General features: G+C 44.1%; 1 protein-coding gene across 2 annotated transcripts in view; it reads left to right on the top strand.

Moving 5' to 3' along the window:
• Positions 1–981: 981 nt before the first annotated feature.
• The window catches only part of supt5h (SPT5 homolog, DSIF elongation factor subunit), an 80,586-nt gene continuing 61,511 nt past the window's right edge, over positions 982–20,056 (top strand). For both annotated transcript variants that reach the window (XM_078533391.1, XM_078533390.1), the window contains exons 1-4: positions 982–1,133; positions 13,882–13,982; positions 17,371–17,566; positions 18,947–19,012. In XM_078533391.1, the coding sequence (XP_078389517.1) occupies positions 13,902–13,982; positions 17,371–17,566; positions 18,947–19,012 (343 nt within the window). In that variant the 5' untranslated portion in view covers positions 982–1,133; positions 13,882–13,901. The remainder of the gene's footprint in view (positions 1,134–13,881; positions 13,983–17,370; positions 17,567–18,946; positions 19,013–20,056) is intronic.

Genomic DNA, 20,056 nt, shown 5'->3' with positions numbered 1-20,056 from the left:
TCAAAGCCTGCCATTAGACAGATGGGATTTGGAACAAGGAACTTTTTAGTAACTTCCTGTCTTTCCCATTCCATGGTCCAAAGGATGTCTGCTGGTAGATTTTGCCCAGGAGGGGTGGTCTATATGGAGTGCTGAAATGGAAGGAGGGCAGTAGGTGGGTTGAACAGGTCATCATGGAGTGATGTGAGGTGCAGCATGGATGGTTTCAGCCAGCTTGTGGGTAGGTAGATGGGAAAGTGGAACTCGAAGCACATTAAGATCAGCCATGATCTTATCGAATGGTGAAGCAGGCCTGAGGGGCTGAATGGCTGACTTCTGCTCCTACTTTGTAAGTTCATGTGTCCGTATGTGTGGGTGAGTGATGTTTGCAAGGACAGGAAGCCAGTGGGGTAATAGCACGTGCTCTGCAGAGCTTACAAGTAGGTTCCAGAAGAGAAAAAAACATAATGACTACAACTTCAAGAAGAACTTCACTGGCTGTAAAGCTTTAGTCGTTAAAAAAAAAAGTGCTATACAAATGCATGTCTTTCTTCCCTTCGCTGTTGAGGAGATTTGATAGAGTTATTCAAAATCACGAGAGCTCTGGACAGAGCAGATGGGGAAAACTGCTCCCATCGGCAGAAGGATTGAGAACAAGAGGGCACACATTTAGGATAATTAGCAAATGAAGGAAAAAATATTAAGCAGCCAGTGTTTAGGATCTGGAATGTGCTGCCCTGATCGCATGATGAGGGCAGATTCAGCAGAAGAACTGGATAATTATCTGAAGCTAAAATATTTGCAGGGCTACTGGGAAAAGGCAGAGGGATAGGACTGGATGAGTTGCTCTTGCAGAGAGCTGGCATGGAGATGAGGGGCCGAATAGCCTCCTTGTGTCCTGAAGACATTCTGCTGCTGCCTGGGCAGGACAATGACTGAGATAGAGACTTGTCAATCACAAGGGGATCACGTGCGCGCGCCGCCCGCCTGGCACGTGGGGGTGGGCGCGGGCTCGCACGCACGCACGCACGCCGCGGCGCGGCTGGGGAGGGGGTGCGCGCACGCCAATCCCTGAGGCGCTGGCAGTGCGGGCGCAGGGGGGGGAGGGGGAGGCTTTGATCGATCTCTCCCCGCGGGAGGGCTGGCGGTTGTCGGTAAGTGAGCGGCAGACGGATGCCGGGGGGACGGGAGGGGGAAGCAGGCGAGGAAAGGCCGCCTCAAACGGTCTTGGTTGGGGCTCCTGGCGAGGCGAGGGATCGGTCTCAAACTCCCAGCCCAGGCTCGAAGTCGGCAGCTAGGCCGCGGCACCGAGCCAGAGCCGGCCTACCCCCCCCCCCACCCAATCCCCCCATCTCCCCCCCTAACCCCCCCTCCCCCCCCCATCCCGGGGGTATCTGTCATCACCCCCCTCCCCCCACAATCCCGGGGGTATCTGTCATCACCTCCCCCCCCCCCCCCATCCCGGGGGTATCTGTCATCACCCCCCCTCCCACCCCCCCCATCCCGGGGGTATCTGTCATCACCCCCCCTCCCCCCCCCTCATCCCGGGGGTATCTGTCATCACCCCCCTCCCCCCACAATCCCGGGGGTATCTGTCATCACCTCCCCCACCCCCCCTCATCCCGGGGGTATCTGTCATCACCCCCCCTCCCACCCCCCCCATCCCGGGGGTACCTGACACCACCTCCCTCCCCCCCCCCCCCATCCCGGGGGTATCTGTCATCACCTCCCCCGCCCCCCTCCCCCCCCATCCCGGGGGTATCTGTCATCACCTCCCCCACCCCCCTCCCCCCCCCCATCCCGGGGGTATCTGTCATCACCCCCCCATCCCGTGGGTATCTGTCATCACCCCTCCCCCCCCCCCCCTCCCCATCCCGTGGGTATCTGTCATCACCCCCCTCCCCAGGGTTACCATTCATCACCACCCCCCACCTTGCCACCCTCTCTCCACCCTTTCCCCACCCTTTCCCCGCTTGCTAGGTCCAGCTTGGAGTCTAAGTGCGACATCCAGCCCCTCTGCTTAGTTCTCCTCTTGTGCATTGTGGCTTGGGTCAGTCTGGTGAGTTTTAACTGAAGAGCCCTGGCCGCAGGGAGCACCTCCCAGCAACAGGTTTCCAGTGTGTTCCGCTTCATTTGTGAATAGATATTCATCTCTCAAACAGAGGGTGTGTGGAACTCTTCCCCAGAGAGGAAGATGCATTAAAGGCTACAAGGAAGCAGTGTATACAAGATTTTGTTCTCATATTCTACAATAGGGCCCATATACCATATAGGACATGAAATTACATAGGAACTGCTAGACAAAAAGACACTGCAGTCCATCTGTTCAACTTTCATCAATCTGGTCATTGCATGATTAAATGATAATGTAATTACTGACAAACCACAGCAAATATCCTCTATTCAAGGGTACAGGGGACCCATAAATATGAGGAAAGCACCAGTGGTGAGAGCGCGAGAGATTAGAATTAGAGGACTGCAGAGATCTTGGAGGATTGTGGGGCTGGTGGGGTTTACAAAGGTAGGGAGGGACGATATGGAGGGATTTGAAAACAAGGATGTGAATTTTTAAATGGAAGCATCGCCAAATCAGGAGCCCATGTGGATCAGCAAGTGTAGGGGTGGATGGATATTGATGCAAGTAAGAACACAGGCAGCAGAGTATTTGATGATCTCAAGTTTACGTGGGCCAGAAGATGGGAGGACAGGCAGGAGAGTGTTGGAATAGTCAAATCTGGAAGTAATGGATGAGGGTTTTGGCAGCAGATGAGCTGAGGCAGTGACGGAATGGGGTGATGTTACAGATGTGAAAAATCGGCAGTCTTTATGATGGTGTGGATATGTGGTCAGATATGTGAAAAGAACATGTACATGACTTTGGTGAGGACAGTAACAGGCTTTACTGTGATTTTTCCATGATACTCCCTCTCCAAGCTCATGTGAAGCATGACTATGTAATAATGTATTAAAGGACGACTGATATCTGTGTGAATTGCACCTAAGCAAGAATCAGTGACTCCAGGGAAGGTGGAGGAGAATATTTACGAAAAGTAGTTGGTTTCTTATCTAGATTATTAGTTGTTCAGTCAGCATTATTGTTGTTTGGAAGAGCTAGTTACTTGGTTACTTCTCCACTCAAATTTTTGTGATTTCTGGTGAAAAGGTACAAACAAATTTTTAGCGTCGAGATAAAGATTTTTGATGCTTACCATTGGCTGAACTGCTGCACCCTGTTAAAGGTTTCTTTGTTTTATCATAGAGAGAACCGGAGATTCTATCCTGAGTGCTTTTTAAAAGTTCTACAAAGAAGCAGCTAAAAGGGGATGCATGCTCATTGTGGAATATGTTTTGCTTTTGGTAATTTTTTTGTACTCTTTGAGCTATATTCATGTTGGGAAAGGAAATGTTTCCCTAGTTAGGGCCCGCATCACACGGCCGGAGTCAAATCATACCACAGAGTGTTCCACTATGGAACATTCCCAGTTCAGGTATACCATGGACACAGCCCAATTTGTAGCCCTCTGCTTCAGCAATATGCCTGAACCCCAACCTTGGAGCAGCAATGCACTACTTTCCCAGTATGATTTTAAAATTCTCATCCTTGTTTTCAAAACTCCCCCTGCCTCTGCAATCTCCTCTAACCTACCCCACTCTGAGATATCTGCGCTCCCCTAATTCTGGCCTCCTGTGCATTCCCAATTTTAATCGTTCCACCGTTAGTGGCCGTGCCTTCAGTTGCCTGGAAGCTTTGGAATTCCCTCCCTACACCTCTACTGCCCCGCTACCTCATCTTCCTCTGTTAGGACACTGCTTAAAACCTACCTCTTTGACCAAGCTTTTGGTCATCTGACCTGACATCTTATGTGGCTCAGTGTCATACTTTGTTACATAATGTTACTTTGAAGTGCCTTGGGGCGTTTCATTACCTTAAAGGCGTTATATAAATATCTGCTGTTGTATGTCATAATGCCCGAGTGAAATTACCAATTTAGTGTCACGTTAGGAGCACTAGAGTTCTGTTTGGGACAATGCTTACAAAGAGCTGGGAAGAGACTGCTGAAGATCATGTAGCCAGTAGAGTGAGATGATGTTTGTGCTTATCAGTTTTGACTGATTCAAACCCATACTGAGGTCACTGGGCAATATGAAACCCCATAGTGCTGGCAAGCGTCTATGGAGTTCTGCATTGGGCTCACTAGCTGACTGTTTCAAATGTTCTAGTTGTTAAACATTTTCTCCTAATTTTAAATTATACCATGTGAATTCTGACACTATAGCTGCAGTGATGCAAGAATATTGTAATATATAAAATATAAGAAACCACAAATTCTGGAATGTGAAATAACTTGCTGGAAATGCACAAGAAGTAAGCAAGCATCTGAAAAAGAAAGGTGTGTTCATGTTTAAAGTGTGACCCTTTATCAGACCTCATCAGTGCTGATGAAAGAATCTTCTGTTAGTTCATCCGTCTTTCACTATTAGTTGCAGACTGGTGTGTATTTGCAGCAGTGCCTGCTCTGATTGTGATTTCTTCGTTAATTTTTGAAAAGATCTATGATAAAGTACTGTTTAGTATAATCGTCAGAGCATGTGGATTTGGGGGACGTGTAGTAGAATAGATAACAAGCTGGCGGTAGAACAAGAAACACAGAGTCGAGGTTAAAAAGCTACTCAGACACGCAAATGGTGGGAAGTGGTGTTCCACAAGGATTGGTGATGGGACCACTTGGACTCGGGAATCCAAAGTACGAAATCAAAATTTGTGGGCAATACCAGGTTGGGATGGGAGAGGAGATGAGCTAGAGTTAATACTGAGGAAGACTGACAAGCTACAAGAGCATGTAATAAACTTTCAGAATGGGTGTGTAATTGGCAAATGAATTAAAATATAGATAAGCTACATTTTGGTAGGAAAAGTAAGGAAGCTGTTTGGAAAAGTGTTTAAATGGGATAGTAGAGCAAAAGGAACTGGGGTACAGATACCATAAATCACTCAGTTGCAACTCTGGTTAATGCCATTTTTAAAAAAAAGCAAACAAAGCACAAAGGAGATAGTTAATAACTCAGCAAAGATTTATCCCAGTAAGACCATAAGTCAAATTTACATAAATTAAATTTACGATGAAATGTAAATTCAGTTTGTTTATGGATTGCTCTGCAAACATTGATTTAATTGTTACACGTGAACAGTTAATGAATTGTTGTATGCTGATTTTAATTCAGTTAGCATCTCAGTGAAGTGTTGTCCTCTGGAATATTATGCAAATATCTTGCATGTATTTCCACCTGCACTGGGCCCCGAGACTGAATAAAATATTTAATTTGAAGACTAGTAGACAAGAGCAACTTAAAATTAAAATAAAATTAAAATTAAAATAAAAACAACTTAAAAAAAACAATATAACACCTGCAGTATAGGACACCATCCCGAGAGGCCGATCCATTATTGGATAGGGAACCAATGTAGGTCTCTGAGGAGAACTTTTCCCTTTAAGTTTCTTATTAGATTTGATAAAGGTTTTCAAAACCATGAGGGGTCTGGACAGAGTAGATAGGGAGAAACCGTTCCCATTTATGAAAAGATCAAAAATGAGAGGGCACAGGTTTAAGGTAATTGGCTAAAGAAGCAATGGAGACATGAGGAAAAAACTTTCTCACACAGCGAGTGGTTAGGATCAGGAGTGCACTGCCTGAGTATGTGGTGGAGGCAGCTTCAATCGAAGCATTCGAGGGAATCGGTTTATTATCTGAAAAGGAAGGATGTGCAGAGCTACGGGGAGAAGGCGGGGGAGTGGCACAGCACTAGGTAAATTGTTGCTTCAGAGAGCCAGTGCTGACACGACAGGCTGAATGGCCTCCTGTGTTGTAACCATTCAGAGAAGGACGCATCATCCATGGCTCAATAAAGAAGTTAAGGATTGTATCAAATTGAAAGAAACACTACAAGTCTGCAAATATTAGTGGTAGGTCTGAAGATTGGCCAGATTTTAAGAACCAGTAAAGAATGACAAAAAAAGGAGAAAGTTGATTTTGAGAGAAAGCTAGTTAGTAATATAAAAACAGATAGTAAGAGTCTCTACAAGTATTTAATTAGGAAAAGGGTAACTAAAGACACCCTACATCATATCCTATCTTGACTCCATTCTCTCTCCCCTTGTCCAGTCCCTTCCCACCTACATCTGTGATTCCTCTGACACCCTACATCATATCAACAATTTCCAGTTCCCTGGCCCCAATTGCCTCCTCTTCACCATGGACGTCCAGTCCCTCTACACCTCCATCCCCCACCGGGATGGTCTGATGGCTCTCCGTTTCTTCTTCGATCAGAGGCCCGAACAATCCCCATCCACCACTACTCTCCTCCGTCTGGCTGAAATTGTTCTCTCACTGAACAATTTCTCCTTAAACTCCTCTCACTTCCTCCAAATAAAAGATGTGGCTATGGGTACCCGCATGGGCCCCAGTTATGCCTGTCTCTTTATGGGGTATGTGGAACATTCCTTGTTTCAGTCCTACCCCGGCCCCCTCCCACAACTCTTTCTCTGGTACATCGATGACTGCTTCGGTGCTGCTTCATGCTCTCGTCTGGACCTAGAAAATTTTATTAATTTTGCTTCCAATTTCCACCCCTCCATCATTTTCACATGGTCCATCTCTGATGCTTCCCTTTCCTATCTTGACATCTCTGTCTCAATTTCTGGTGATAGACTGTCCACTAATATCCATTACAAGCCTAACGACTCCCATAGCTACCTCGACTACAGCTCCTCACGCCCCGCTTACTGTAAGGACTCCATCCCATTCTCTTAGTTCCTTTGCTTCCGCCGCATCTGTTCTGATGATGCCACTTTCAAAAACAGTTCCTCTGACACGTCTTCTTTCTTCCTTAACCAAGGTTTTCTGCCCACGGTAGTTGACAGGGCCCTCAACCGTGTCCGGCCCATCTCCCCCGCATCTGCCCTCACACCTTCCTCTCCCTCCTAGAACCATGATAGGGTCCCCCTTGTCCTCACTTACCACCCCACCAGCCTCCACAAAGGATCATCCTCCGCCATTTCTGCCAACTCCAGCATGATGCCACCACCAAACACATCTTCCGTTCAACCCCTGGCGGCATTCCGCAGGGATCGTTCCCTCTGGGACACCCTGGTCCACTCCTCCTACACCCCTACACCTCAACCCCCTCCCATGGCACCTTCCCATGCAACTGCAAAAGGTGCAACACCTGCCCCTTTACTTCCCCTCTCCTCACCGTCCAAGGGCCCAAACACTCCTTTCAAGTGAAGCAGCATTTCACTTGCACTTTCCTCAATTTAGTCTACTACATTTGCTGCTCTCAATGTGGTTTCCTCTACATTGGAGAGACCAAACGCAGACTGGGTGACTGCTTTGTGGAACACCTTCGGTCTGTCCGCAAGCATAACCCAGACCTCTCTGTCGCTCGCCATTTCAACACTCCACCCTGCTTTCATGCCCACATGTCCGTCCTTGGCCTGCTGCAATGTTCCAGTGAAGCTCAATGCAAACTATAGGAACAGCACCTCATCTTCCGACTAGGCACTTCTCAGCCTTCCGGACTGAATATTGAGTTCAACAACTTTAGATCATGAACTCTCTCCTCCATCCCCACCCCCTTTCTGATCCCCCTTTTTCCCAATAATTTATATAGATTTTTCTTTTCCCACCTATTTCCATTATTTTTAAATGTATTTCCATCCATTGTTTTATCTCTACCTTTTAGCCTATTTCGATCCCTTCCCCCCACCCCACCCCCACTAGGGCTATCTATACCTTGCTTGTCCTGCTTTCTACCCTCCATGTTACCTATTAGCACATTTCTTAGCTAATACCACCACCGTCAACACCTCTTTGTCCTTTTGTCTATGACATCTTTTGACAATCTCCACCTATCACTGGCCCTCTATCCAGCTCAACTTGTCCCACCCCCCTTTAAACCAGCTTATATTTCACCTCTCTTCTATTTTTCCTTAGTTCTGTTGAAGAGTCATACGGACTTGAAACGTTAACTGTATTCCTCTCCACAGATGCTGTCGGACCTGCTGAGTTTTTCTAGGTATTTTTGTTTTTGTAACTAAAGCTATTGTTGATCATCTAGAAAGAGAATTTGGGGAATTGATAATGAAAAACAAGGAAATGGCGGAGGTGTTGAACAGGTATTTTGTGTCCGTCTTCACTGTAGAAGACTTAGAAAACTTCCCAAAGATACTAGAAAATCAAAAGGGAGGGAGGAGCTTAAAACACTCACCATCAGTGGGGAAAAAGTGGTGGGAAAGCTATTAGACCTAAAGGCTGTCAAGTCCCCAGGACCTGGTATCCTGCGTCCTAGTGTCTTAAAATAAGTGGCTGGAGCGATAGTAGATGCATTGATTATAATTTTCCAAAATTCCTTAGATTCTGTAAGGGTCCCAGTGGATTGGAAAATAGCTAATGTAGCACCTTTATTCAAGAAAGGGAGACAGAAAGCAAGAAACTATAGGCCAGTTAGCCTAACATCTGTCATAGGGAAATTGCTAGAATCCATTATTAAGGAGGCTTTGTGAAAGGGAAATAGTGTTTAACTAATTTATCAGAGTTCTCTGAGGAAGTAACTTGCGAGGCGGCTAAAGGGGAACCAGTAGATATGGTGTACTTGGATTTCCAGATCAGGTGCCACCTCAAGGGTTACTGCACAAATTAAGAGCTCATGGTGCAGGAGGTAACATATTAGCATGGATAAAGGATTGGTTAGCTAACAGGAAGCAGCAAGTAGGGATAAATGGGTATTTTTCAATTTGGCAAGCTGTAACTAGTGGAGTGCCACAGGGATCAGTGCTGGGGCCTCAACTATTTACAATCTACATCGATGATTTGGATGAAGAGACCGAATGTATGGTAGCTAAATTTGCTGGTAACACCTAGATAGGTAGGAATGTAAGATGTCAAGAAGCGGTAGAGAGTCTGCAAAAGTATATGGACAGGTTAAATGAGTGGACAAAAATTTGGCAGATGGAGTTCATGTGGGAAAATGTGAACTTGTCCACTTTGACAGGGAGAATACAAAAGCTGTGTGCTATTTCAATGAAAAGAGATTGCAGAACTCTGCAGTACAAGGGATCTGGGTGTCCTGGTACATGCATCACAAAAAGTTAGTATGCAGGTACGGCAAGTGATTAAAAAGGCAAATGGAATGTTGGCATTTATTGCAAGAGGAATGGAATATAAAAGTAGGGAAGGTTTATTGCAGCTGTACAGGGCATTGGTGAGATGCCATCTGGAATACTGTGTATAGTTTTGGTCTCATTATTTGAAAAAGGATATAATTACGTTAGAAGCAGCACAGAGAAGGTTTGCGTCACTCATTCCTGGGATGAAGGGCTTATCCTATGAAGAAAGGTTGAACAGGTTGGGTGCATACCCATTGGAGTTTAGAAGAATGAGAGGTGATCTTATTGAAACATACAAGATCTTAAGGGGACTTGATGGGGTAAATACCGGGAGGGTGTTTCCACTTGTGGGAGAGACTAGAACCAGGAGACACAGTTTAAGTGTAAGAGGTCTCGCTTTTAAGACTGAGATGAGAATTTTTTTTCTCAGAGGGTTGTTTGTATGTGGAATTCTCTTCCACTAAGCAGTCGAGGTTGGGCCATTAGATTTATTCAACGCAGAGTTAGACAGATTTTGATAGACAGTGGAGTCAAGCGTTATGGGGGCAGACAGGAAAGAAGAGTTGAGAAGGCAACCAGATTAGCCATGATCTTATTGAATGGTGGAGCAGGCTCCAAGGGCTGAATGGCCTACTCCTCTTAAGTCCTATGTTCCTATTCTACATGGCACCTTTAACATAATGAAACATCCCAAAGTGCTATAAAGCAAAATTTGATACCAAGCTACATGAAATAAGAGAGCAAATAACCAAATTCTTGGTGAAAGAGGTAGATTTTGAGGAGCATCTTAAAAGAGGAAAGAGAAATGGAGAGGTTTAGGGAGGCAATTCCAAAGCTTAGGGCCTTGGGAGCTGAAGACATGGCCGCCAATGGTGCCATGGTTAAAATTGAGGACACTCGAGGGCCGAACTGGATGAGCACAGTTGTCTTGGAAAGTTGTCAGGCTGGAGGAGATTCACAGAGATAGGGAGGCAATGAAGAGCTTTGAAAACAAGGATGAGAATTTTAAAGCATTACTTGGCTGGCTGCCAATATAGTCAGTGAACAAAGGGTATAGGTGAATGAGATTTGGTGTGACCAGGACATGGGCAGCAGAGATTTGCATGACCTCAAGATTATGGAGGGTAGAACATGGGAATCCAGCCAGGGGTACAACAGAATAGTTACATCTGGAGTTAACAAAACATGCACGATGGTTTTAGCATTGATCAGAGCTGAGGCTGGGCCAGAATTAAGCAACGTTATGGAGGTGGAAATAGACAATCTTAGTGATAGCGTGCTTATAGGAAAGAAAGACAGACTTCCATTTATATAGCACCTTTCACGTCCACCGGATGTTTCAATGCATTTTACATCTAATGAAGTATTTGTGAAGTGTAGTCACTGTAAGTTGCAAACAGTTTGGCTCAGTGTCAGAATGTGACCAGACAGGTGGAGTCAGTGGCTAGGGAAGGGAGTTAGTGGCAGGGTCAGAAGACAATAGATTCAGCCTTCCTAATATTTAATGGGAGGAAATTTCTGCCCATTCAACACTGGTTGTTAGAAAAGCAGACTGATAATTTAGAGACAGTGGGTGATGAGGTAGAGTTGGATGTCATCAGTATACATTTGGAAACTGAAGCTGTGTTTTCAGATCATGTCAATAAAAGGCAGGTAACTGCTCATTTTTGATTTGCGTTTTTAAAGATGTTTTGAAAGAATTAGGTGCAGTTATGAAGCAAAATTGCACATGTAGGGAAGTGAGTTAGCTTCTTAATACTTGTTATGGTTATCAAGGCCGTGGAGAGGGTACAGAGTACATGGTATCAGGGATGAGGGACTTCAGACATGTGGAGAGACTCGGGAAGCTGGGATTGTTCTCTTTGGAGTAAAGAAGTGTGGGGGGAGATTTAATGAGGTGTTCAAAATGATCAATTAATTGAATAGATAGGGAGAAACGATTTCCAAGTGGCAGGAGAGTTGATAACCAGAGGCTGCATATTTAAGACAATTGCCAAAAAGACCCAGAGCGGAAATAGGCAGAATCATTTTGTGCAGTAAGTTATGATCTGGGAAACACTGCCTGAGAGGGTGGTGGTCTTGGACTGACTGGTAACATTCAAGGAAACATTTGCAGGAATATGGGGAAACAGCAGATGTTGGGTAATATGAGTAACTCTTTCAAAATGTATTGCTGGAAAAAAGAGACATGCCATTGAAGCTCTTCATCCTGCACTCATCAGGCTGGCTCACAGGAAATGACCAAGCTATAACGGGGGAACAACAGTTTATACTGCCTTGAGAAGAGAATTTTTTCAAACAGGCTGCACAGACAGAATTGCCTGAATGGCCTTCTGTGCTGTATGGCTCTATGATCACACAGCCCACAAAGGGAAAATTTGTTTGGAAGACTTTAGAAGCTTTCATCCCATTGTGGGAGGAACTTGCAATTGACTGCAATGTTTCCAGGTTAAGATGATGAGGTTGACCATTTCCTCTGTTTTGAATTTGCTATCCAGTTACCTCTTCCTCTGTGTGCATTTATCTGGATATGGGTGAGAATGGGATTGCTTATGATGCTTTCAATAGTTGAACTAGCCTTGCACATGGAAAATCATTTGAACAAAGCTGTGAAGGGGGAACATTTGGAATCATGTCCGGACATGATTCAATGACTTCAGAAGGAGAATGAGAGAAAATTGGATGATGAAAGATGTGGATGGGTTGGGGCTGGGACTATTCTTCTTGGGGAAGAGACAGTTAAGAGGATATTTAATAGAAGTATTGAGTCCCTGAGGGGTCTAGACAGAGTAAAGAGAAACTGCGCTCATTGGCAGAAGGGTTAAGAACCAGGGGCTACCGATATAATGGCAAAAGAACCAAAGATGAAATGAGGAAAACGTTGGACCAATATGGCACAATTACAAGAATGAAATATAGGAATTAAATGAATGATTAAAATATCGACTCGGTGCTTACATTTGCCCAGTACAGTACAGTTCTGTGCTTTCAGTGAGTGATCAACCAATTGCATCTATTTGCCATTGCTGATTGTTATCAGGGTGCTCAAAACTGCATTTTGATGTTAATGTGCTACTTTGAGCAATTTCATGGGCCAGGATTTTTAGGATAGCAGGGTTTCCCTTCCTGCCATCTGAAAAGCCCGTGGAGAACACATCCCCACCGATACGGCCTGCCCCTGCAGTGATTTCACGCTCCAACAAGCGTTAACAGCTGGAGATGGGACTTCCACCCCTCACTTGCAAGGAAGTCCCGCCTCAGAGACCTGCCAGCCAATCTGATTGGCCAGTAGCTCTCTAGTCGCTGCAGCGCCAGAAGCTGCAGTGGATAGGACTGCCCAAGTCTCAGGAGTCCAGGACCAAGTTAAGTGTGGGGACCTCAGGGTGGGGAGGGGATGGGTAGTGGGGGGGGTGGGGGTGTTGGGAGATAGGCCGGTGAGGGCGTGGGAAGGCCATCCGAGAAATTTTACGGTCACTTACCACCTACAAACAGACCAGCGGGGGGAATGTAAAATTCTGCCCATGGGCTAGTTAATCCTGAAACTTTTCCAATAGATGTCTTACTTTTTCAGAATTTAATCAGTTGTGAGCACCCAACTTTTCAAATGTCAGTAATCTTTTTAAATAAGTTATTGTGTAACTTTTAAATGTTAGTGGTGCTTGCACTAAAATTAAAGGATATAACTCTCAATTTTATATTGCATAGAATTGCAAAGAATGTGCAGCATAGCAACAGGCCATTCAGCCCAACAGCTCCATGCTGTGAGCCTCCTCCCACCCTACTTCATCTAACCCTACCAACATACGCTTCTGTTCCTTCCTCCCTCATGTGTTTTATTTTAATCTAGCATCCCTTTAATTGCACCTATTTGCATAAAATATATCTTGTGGTAGTGAGTGACAAGTTTTAACCACTCTCTGGGTATGGACTCCCCACAAGTGAAAACACCGTCTCTACGTCTATCCTTTGAACCCTTCCATAATGTTTAAGCTCTCTGTCAGGTTACCCCTTGGCCTTTTTCGTCTAGCGGAAAGAGCCCCGGTCTATTGAACCTTTCCTGATTGGTATAATCACCCTTGTAATTCTTCTTGGGCACTGTATGCCCAAATGTTGTCTCATCAAGGTTCTGTGCAAGTTTAACATAATCTCCCTGCTTTTCAAATCTATCCTGCTAGAGTCCTTACAGCACAGCGGATGTCGAGGGTTATGGGGTAGAGGGGTTGATGGACAGGAAAGTGGAGCTGAGGCCACAATCAGATCAGCCATGATCTTATGAAATGGCGGAGCAGGCTTGAGGGGCCGAATGGCTTACTCCTCATAATTCTTGTGTTCATTCGGCCCATCTAGTCCATGCTGGCTCTCTGTAGAGATGCACACTGAGTGGATTCAGAAGTTTTCTCATTCAGCTGGATGATCAGGCAAATCAAATTGTCACTAAAATGTCAGTCCTGAGGGAAGGTCACTGACCTGAAATGTTAACTGTTTTGCTTTCTTGTCCTCAAATACTGCTTGAGGGATCTAAGTCGTTTTGGTCCAGCGTTTGGATTTCATACATAATTTAATATATGTGTTTTATTTTTGTGTGCTTCTCAGGTGTACGTTGTTTACAGGTGTTTTCAACTTTTTCCATCTGAAGTTCTTTTGTACGCCCAAGCTCAAGTGAAATACTGCATAAAAGCCACAGAAGCGTCCAAGTTGCATAAATCTTACCTTATTTCAAGTTTCCTTTCTACTTCAGGCTTTCACTGAGTCCACAGGATGTCTGACAGCGAAGGTAGCAACTTCACTGATGATGAGAGTTCCCGCAGCAGCGAGGCAGAGGAGCAAGAGGAAAATGAGGTACTTGAGATTGTGCAGTGGGATATTGTTCCCTGGTTACTTTTGTATTTGAAAAAAAATGAAGTGCTTGCTATTCGTGACTAAATATGCTGTTTTCCCGCCCCACCCCACCCCCAACTCCGACTGTTCGTATGTGAGACTGGATTTGAACTCTTAAACTCTGTGCCAGCTGTGGCTCAGTGGTAGCACTCTTGCCCCTGAGACAGAAGGTTGAGAGTCCAAAGCCCACTCCAGGGATTGAGCACAAAAATCTAGGTGGCACTCCAGTATTGAGGGAGTGCTGCACACTGTCAAAGATGTCGTCTTTCAGTTGAGATATCTGCCCCCTCAGGTGGATTTAAAGGATCCCATAGCATTATTTTGAGGAGGAGGGGAGCTGTGGCCCAGTGTACTGACCGATATTTATCACAAAAACAGATTATGTTGTCATTGTCACATTGCTGTTTATGGGAGTTTACAAATTGGTTACCACATTTCCTATACTGTAACAGTGACTACATTTCAAAAGTGCTTCATTGGCTGTAAAATGTTTTGGGACGTCCTGTGACCATGGAGGGTGCTATCCAAATGCAAGTCTTGGTTTGATTTATGAACTTCGGGGTGAGGTAACTGATGCTGTTGTATTGATTAACACTCCACAAATTCTTCAGTGAACAAGCAGAATTCCTGTGGTGGTCATGGATGGCCTGGGGCCACAAGATGGGATATAATAAGAACGTAACATAAGAAATAGGAACAGGAGTAGGCTGTTTGTCCCTTGAGCCTGCTCCACCATTCAGTAAGATCATGGTTGATTTTCTACTTCAGCTTTGCTTTCTCACGCTATTCCCTTTTCCCTCAATTCCTTTAGTATCCAAAAATCTGTCAGCGACTCTCTGTGGTAGGAATTCTGAAAGTTCGCGACTCTTTGAGCCAAGTTATTTCTCTTTACCACAGTCTTGAATGGCTGGCCCGTTATCCTGAGACTATGACTTCTAGTTCTCGACTCTCCTGCCAGAGGAAACATTCTTGCAGCATCTTCAACTGCCCTGGCAGAGGAAGCACCCTCACAGCATCTACCCTGTAAAGCCACTTCAGAATTTTGGATGTTTGAGAGATCACTTCTCATTTTTCTCAACTCCAGGGGGATGCAGACTTTGTAGAGAAAATAATACTTAGTGACACTTAAAGTGTCACTTTAAGGCTAGTTCTGGAATGACCCTAAAGCCATTTCAGTTAATAACAGTTCCCAAATTACTCAATTAGAGGTTAGCACATTATTAAAAAGTTTCAGGTTCTGAGTCAATCCCAATCTTGTTCTGTTTAAGTGGTGGGGAATTCCATGATTTGCAGTGTGTGATGGAATGGTGTGCTGTGTGATTTGGCCTCAACAACCTGCACATGTTGATAAAGTTTTCTTTTGGAGAGTCCAAATTTCCTTCAGCTCAACATCAGCAAAATCAGAGTCATCCTTTTAAGTTCCTGTCAGCATTTGACTTCATATATCGTGAACTCCATCAAGCACGCAAGCTGCTTTTGTGAAGTGCAATATTTTTGGTGCCTATTCAACCCTCAGCTGAGCTTTTTAACCCATGTCTCATCTCATTCTTCTGTTTCTGCAACATTTCCTGCTTTACCCTACCTCTTCCCCACCACTTAGAAATCTAAATCCATGTCTGCATCATCTTGAGGGCTGACCTTAACTCACTGCCTCCACCTTTCAATAACTCACTCACCAGTGTCCTGTCCCACACAACAATCTCCACATTCCTTAACTTGGTGTATTTCCATGATTTGTGGTTCACTGTACCCTGGTGAATGATTAAGATCCTTTCTTCTCATCTACTAATACTGGCTGTCTGGAGAAATCTACTGCAGCTTTACCTCGCCACCTGTGCTCTCACTCCTCTGACGCCAGATTACTGCTGGCTCACTGCTGCATCCACTCCATCATCAGAGGACAGTACTTATTCTCTTTCCCTCTGGAATTCTGCCTATAAACCCTTTCAGTGCCTCAAAAGCCTCCTAAAAATCCTTCTCTTTATCTGCACTTTAATCTCTTTCTGTTTTCTTCCACAACTACCAAAAATCTTCCCTTTTCTAGCATATGAACTAGGAGCAGGAGTAGGCTACTTGGTCCTTCGAACCTGCCCTGCCATTTAGTAAAATCATGGCTGATCTGACTGTAACCTCCCGCCTATCCCCAATAACCCTTCACCCCCTTGTTTATCAAGAATCTATCAATCTCTGCCTTGAAAACATTCAAAGACTCTGCTTCCACTGCCTTTTGAGGAAGGGCATTCCAAAGGTTCACTACCCTCTGAGAGGAAAAATTTCTTCTCCTTCCTGTTTTAAATGGGCAACCCCTAGTTCTAGATTCTCCCACAAGAGGAACCATCCTCTCCATGTCAACCCTGTCAAGACTCCTCAGGATCTAATATGTTTCAATCAAGTTGCCTCTCACTCTGCCCTCCAGCAGCTACAAGCCTAGCTTGTCCAATCTTCCCTCATAAGATAACCTGCCCATTCCTGGTATTAATAAACCTTCTCTGAACTACTTCTAATGCATTTTCACCCTTTCTTAAATAAGGAGACCAATACTGTACACAGCACTCCAAATGTGGTCTCACCAGTGTCCTGTACACCTGGAGCATAACCTCCCTTTTTTTCTCTCCTGAAACATTTTCCAAGCGCTTTTAGAATAGAGTTGGTATATTTCACAAATGCCATGCAGCTCAAAATCCCTTCTAAATATAACTCCAGCTTGGAAGGATGAAATGTGTAAGCATCGTCCTGGCATTTATCACACATAGAAAATCTTGATGGCAGGTTAATCTGGAGCAGAATATACATAAGCTTCTCCAGTTTGACAATGCTGTATCTCTGACCTGAATTTTAGGAGGTTTTCAAGGATTGTGTAGTTTGTGTAGCACGTTCAGACTAGCTGCTCTGTGCTGGCATTTATATACCACACAGGTCGCCTCCCTCTATATTTACCTCTTCATACCCTGCCCTTGTATTTTTCTATTCCCCACTGCCTTAAATGTGCATTAAATGCTCCCTTAAATATGTTAGGGCTATCTGATCCAACCGCTTTGTGTGACTTTCATTCTCTATGTAAAGAAGTACCTCCCAAATTCTTTATTTGAGCTATTAACGACGATCTTGTATCTGCACCCTGTTATTCTGGCCTCAGCCACAAGTGGAAACTTTTTGTGAGCATCCCTCCTATCGAATGCCTTCATCAGGTCTCCTCTGTGTTTTGCAGGAGAAAGGACCTCAGCCTGCTCTATCTGTCCAGATGATTGGATCCTCTTATTCTGATTTGTTGACAGATTCCACATTACCTCTTGATTTAGTGAGTGTTTATCTTGTCATTAATCTGTCTGTATGTTTTATTGTCATTCAGGAGGAGGAAGAGCAGGCCAGTAGGGGCAGCGAGAAAGCAGAGGGAGAAGGGGAGATAGAGGAAGAGGCTGAAGAAGCTGATGAGGAGGAGGAAGAGGAGGAGGAAGAGGAAGAAGAGGAAGAGTATGACGAAGAAGAAGATGACGACCGACCGAAGAAGAAACCACGACATGGAGGATTCATCTTGGATGAAGCTGGTACAGACCTCGACTTGTATTTTTCTATGATTATATACCTGAAATGGGGGTACTGATCACCTCGTTTCGTTATTGAGCTGCATTATTTATAGTTTGTGAATGTTTGCAGTATTTCAGAATACCTTTTCAGTTTTGCAGTCTTTATTTTGTTAAAGAGTTGCCATGTTTTTGAGAGAGAATGACACTTGTTTTAATAGGTTATGGTTATTGTGATGGGACAAAACGATTTGGTGGTTTCAAGTGGCTTGTTTTAAACTTGTTAAGCTTTGTGCTTGAGAGATTTGATATTTCACTAAACCCCCTAAAATTAATTACATTTTATAATATCCCTTTGGAATACGTTCACTGGAATTTGCACCATTTTCCAGTAAGATTTCTTTTGGCTCTGTTGAAACATTGCTGATGTGTAAAAAGGACATGCCTATTTAATTATTGAAAGGGAAGAACATAACTATGGAGGGGAAAAGGTGCATTTTGTTTCAATCAGTCATACTATCCATACATGCTAACTTAAACACTTCACGTTAGCAGACACACATGTAATTAGTGTGTTAAGCACTGAAGGCATGGTCTGCCCAACAGTGTCCGAGCACTGCTTGGAGATCACCTTGTGCTGCTTTGGCCTCACACCTGTTGCGGTCTGACTGCAGTTGTGTGCCGGATGAAATTTAACAGGCTCGTACTCTTCATTGGAACCTTTTTAATGTTAAGGAGATGGCAAGTCAGCTTCAGCAGTTATTTGGACGACTGTGAGAAAGACTTTGTATCTATGTGAAAACCAAGAGAGAATTGATGTAGCATTTTACTATTCATTCCTGGGATGTGGCATCTCTGGCAAAGCCAGTATTTATTGCCCATCGCTCTATAGCTGAGTAATTTGCTAGGCCAACCCTGGACAGTTAAGAGTCAACTGCATTACTGTGTGCCTGGATTCCATGGTCACCATTATTGATACAAGCTTTTTATTCTAGATTTATTTAATGAACTGAGTTAAAATTCCCTAGCTACTATGGTGGGATTTGAACTCGCGTCTTGGGATCATCAGTCTATGCCTCTGGATTGGCCTCGTGATGTGGTTGTTCTTCTCTCCTAACCGTTCTGGTCGTGGACCCTGAGTCTGCCTACCCCGTGTTGTCCTGTTGGCAGATGTGATTTTCTTTTGGATATGAATATTTTTAGTTTTAAAAGCATCTTTGCTTAAAATGATTTCTCCCTAACAATCCATTCAGCAGGCACCACCTCCATGCCCTTAAGAATCATTCCCAAAGATACTGAGTTGATCGCCAAAGAAAAACACCGCTGTATTAAATCTCGAATGTTTGCTTTCAAAAGGTGGTTAATTGTCTGTCACGAAAATTGAACTCTCTTCTTTTTTTAAAGATGTGGACGATGAATATGAGGATGAAGATCAGTGGGAGGATGGAGCAGAGGATATCCTTGAGAAAGGTTTGTCAGTGCTAACATTTATTTACTTTGCTGACGACAGTCTGAAATATACACACTGCAAATGTGGCTTTTGTCATCTCTTCTGGCTTGTTGTGTGCTAGACCAATTTAAGTTATTTTGTAAACAAAACTTGTAAAATAATAGATCTTTATATTCAGTTTTCACCTGTAAGTTCTCACTACTTATAGTAACTGAAAAATGGAACAATTGGGGAACATGTCTATACTCTGTTGTTCAAAAAATATTCAGTTTACAAGTTAGAAGCTTATTTCATTATGGTGTTGCTGGTATCCACATTAACGTACGCAGTTACACGTTAAATAAGCAGACAGAAGTGTTTGAATCTATTTAATCATCTTGTTCACAGGTTCAATAACTCATTCGCATACTAATCCTGGGATAGACTCAGAAGCTATGACTTAAGATGATAACCAGTTGATCTCCCCAAGCATTTTTTATAGAAAAGAATTTGTAATAAGTTATTTGCCACTCTGTTTCTCTGCTTCTACCCCACTCGTGTTACTGTCTTCTCTTTCAGTTTGTCTTCTACTCTTGCCTTCTCTCTCCCTCTCTTGCTCTCACATTTTCTCATTCTTTCTGTAAGTCTCTCTTTCCATTTCCCTACCATCTGTCAGTCTCCCGCTCTCTGTCCATTTCCTTGGACTGCTTTATTCCTAAAGCTGTTGTAAAATGTGGGTGTGAGGGAAACTGGCTGGCAATAGAAGGGAACAGGTAGACTAGACTGAGCCAGGTAGCCTTCCTGTCACTGTCATGATGAATTAAAAATGATGGCATTGTTCTGTACTGGTATGCCCAGGAGCTGCTAAAATCCTCACAGGTGAGAAAGAAGCTAGAAGCCTGAGGAACTGGGAAGTCTCAGTGTTAATGCTGGCAGCAGAAGCTGAATTTAGGGGCCTAGAGATTAGAGATGTTTCTTTTGGGTGAAACATTTAAGTGTGGTCCTCTCTACTTGTTCAGGTGAATGTAGAACTATAGTGTGATAGTAATTGGATTGGTATTCTGAAAGGATGTGATTAAATGGGA

This window comes from Cetorhinus maximus, chromosome 32 (genome assembly GCF_964194155.1).
Source record: "Cetorhinus maximus chromosome 32, sCetMax3.hap1.1, whole genome shotgun sequence".
Classification (NCBI taxonomy): Eukaryota; Metazoa; Chordata; class Chondrichthyes; order Lamniformes; family Cetorhinidae; genus Cetorhinus; species Cetorhinus maximus.
This window is presented reverse-complemented; position numbering and strand designations above follow the sequence as displayed.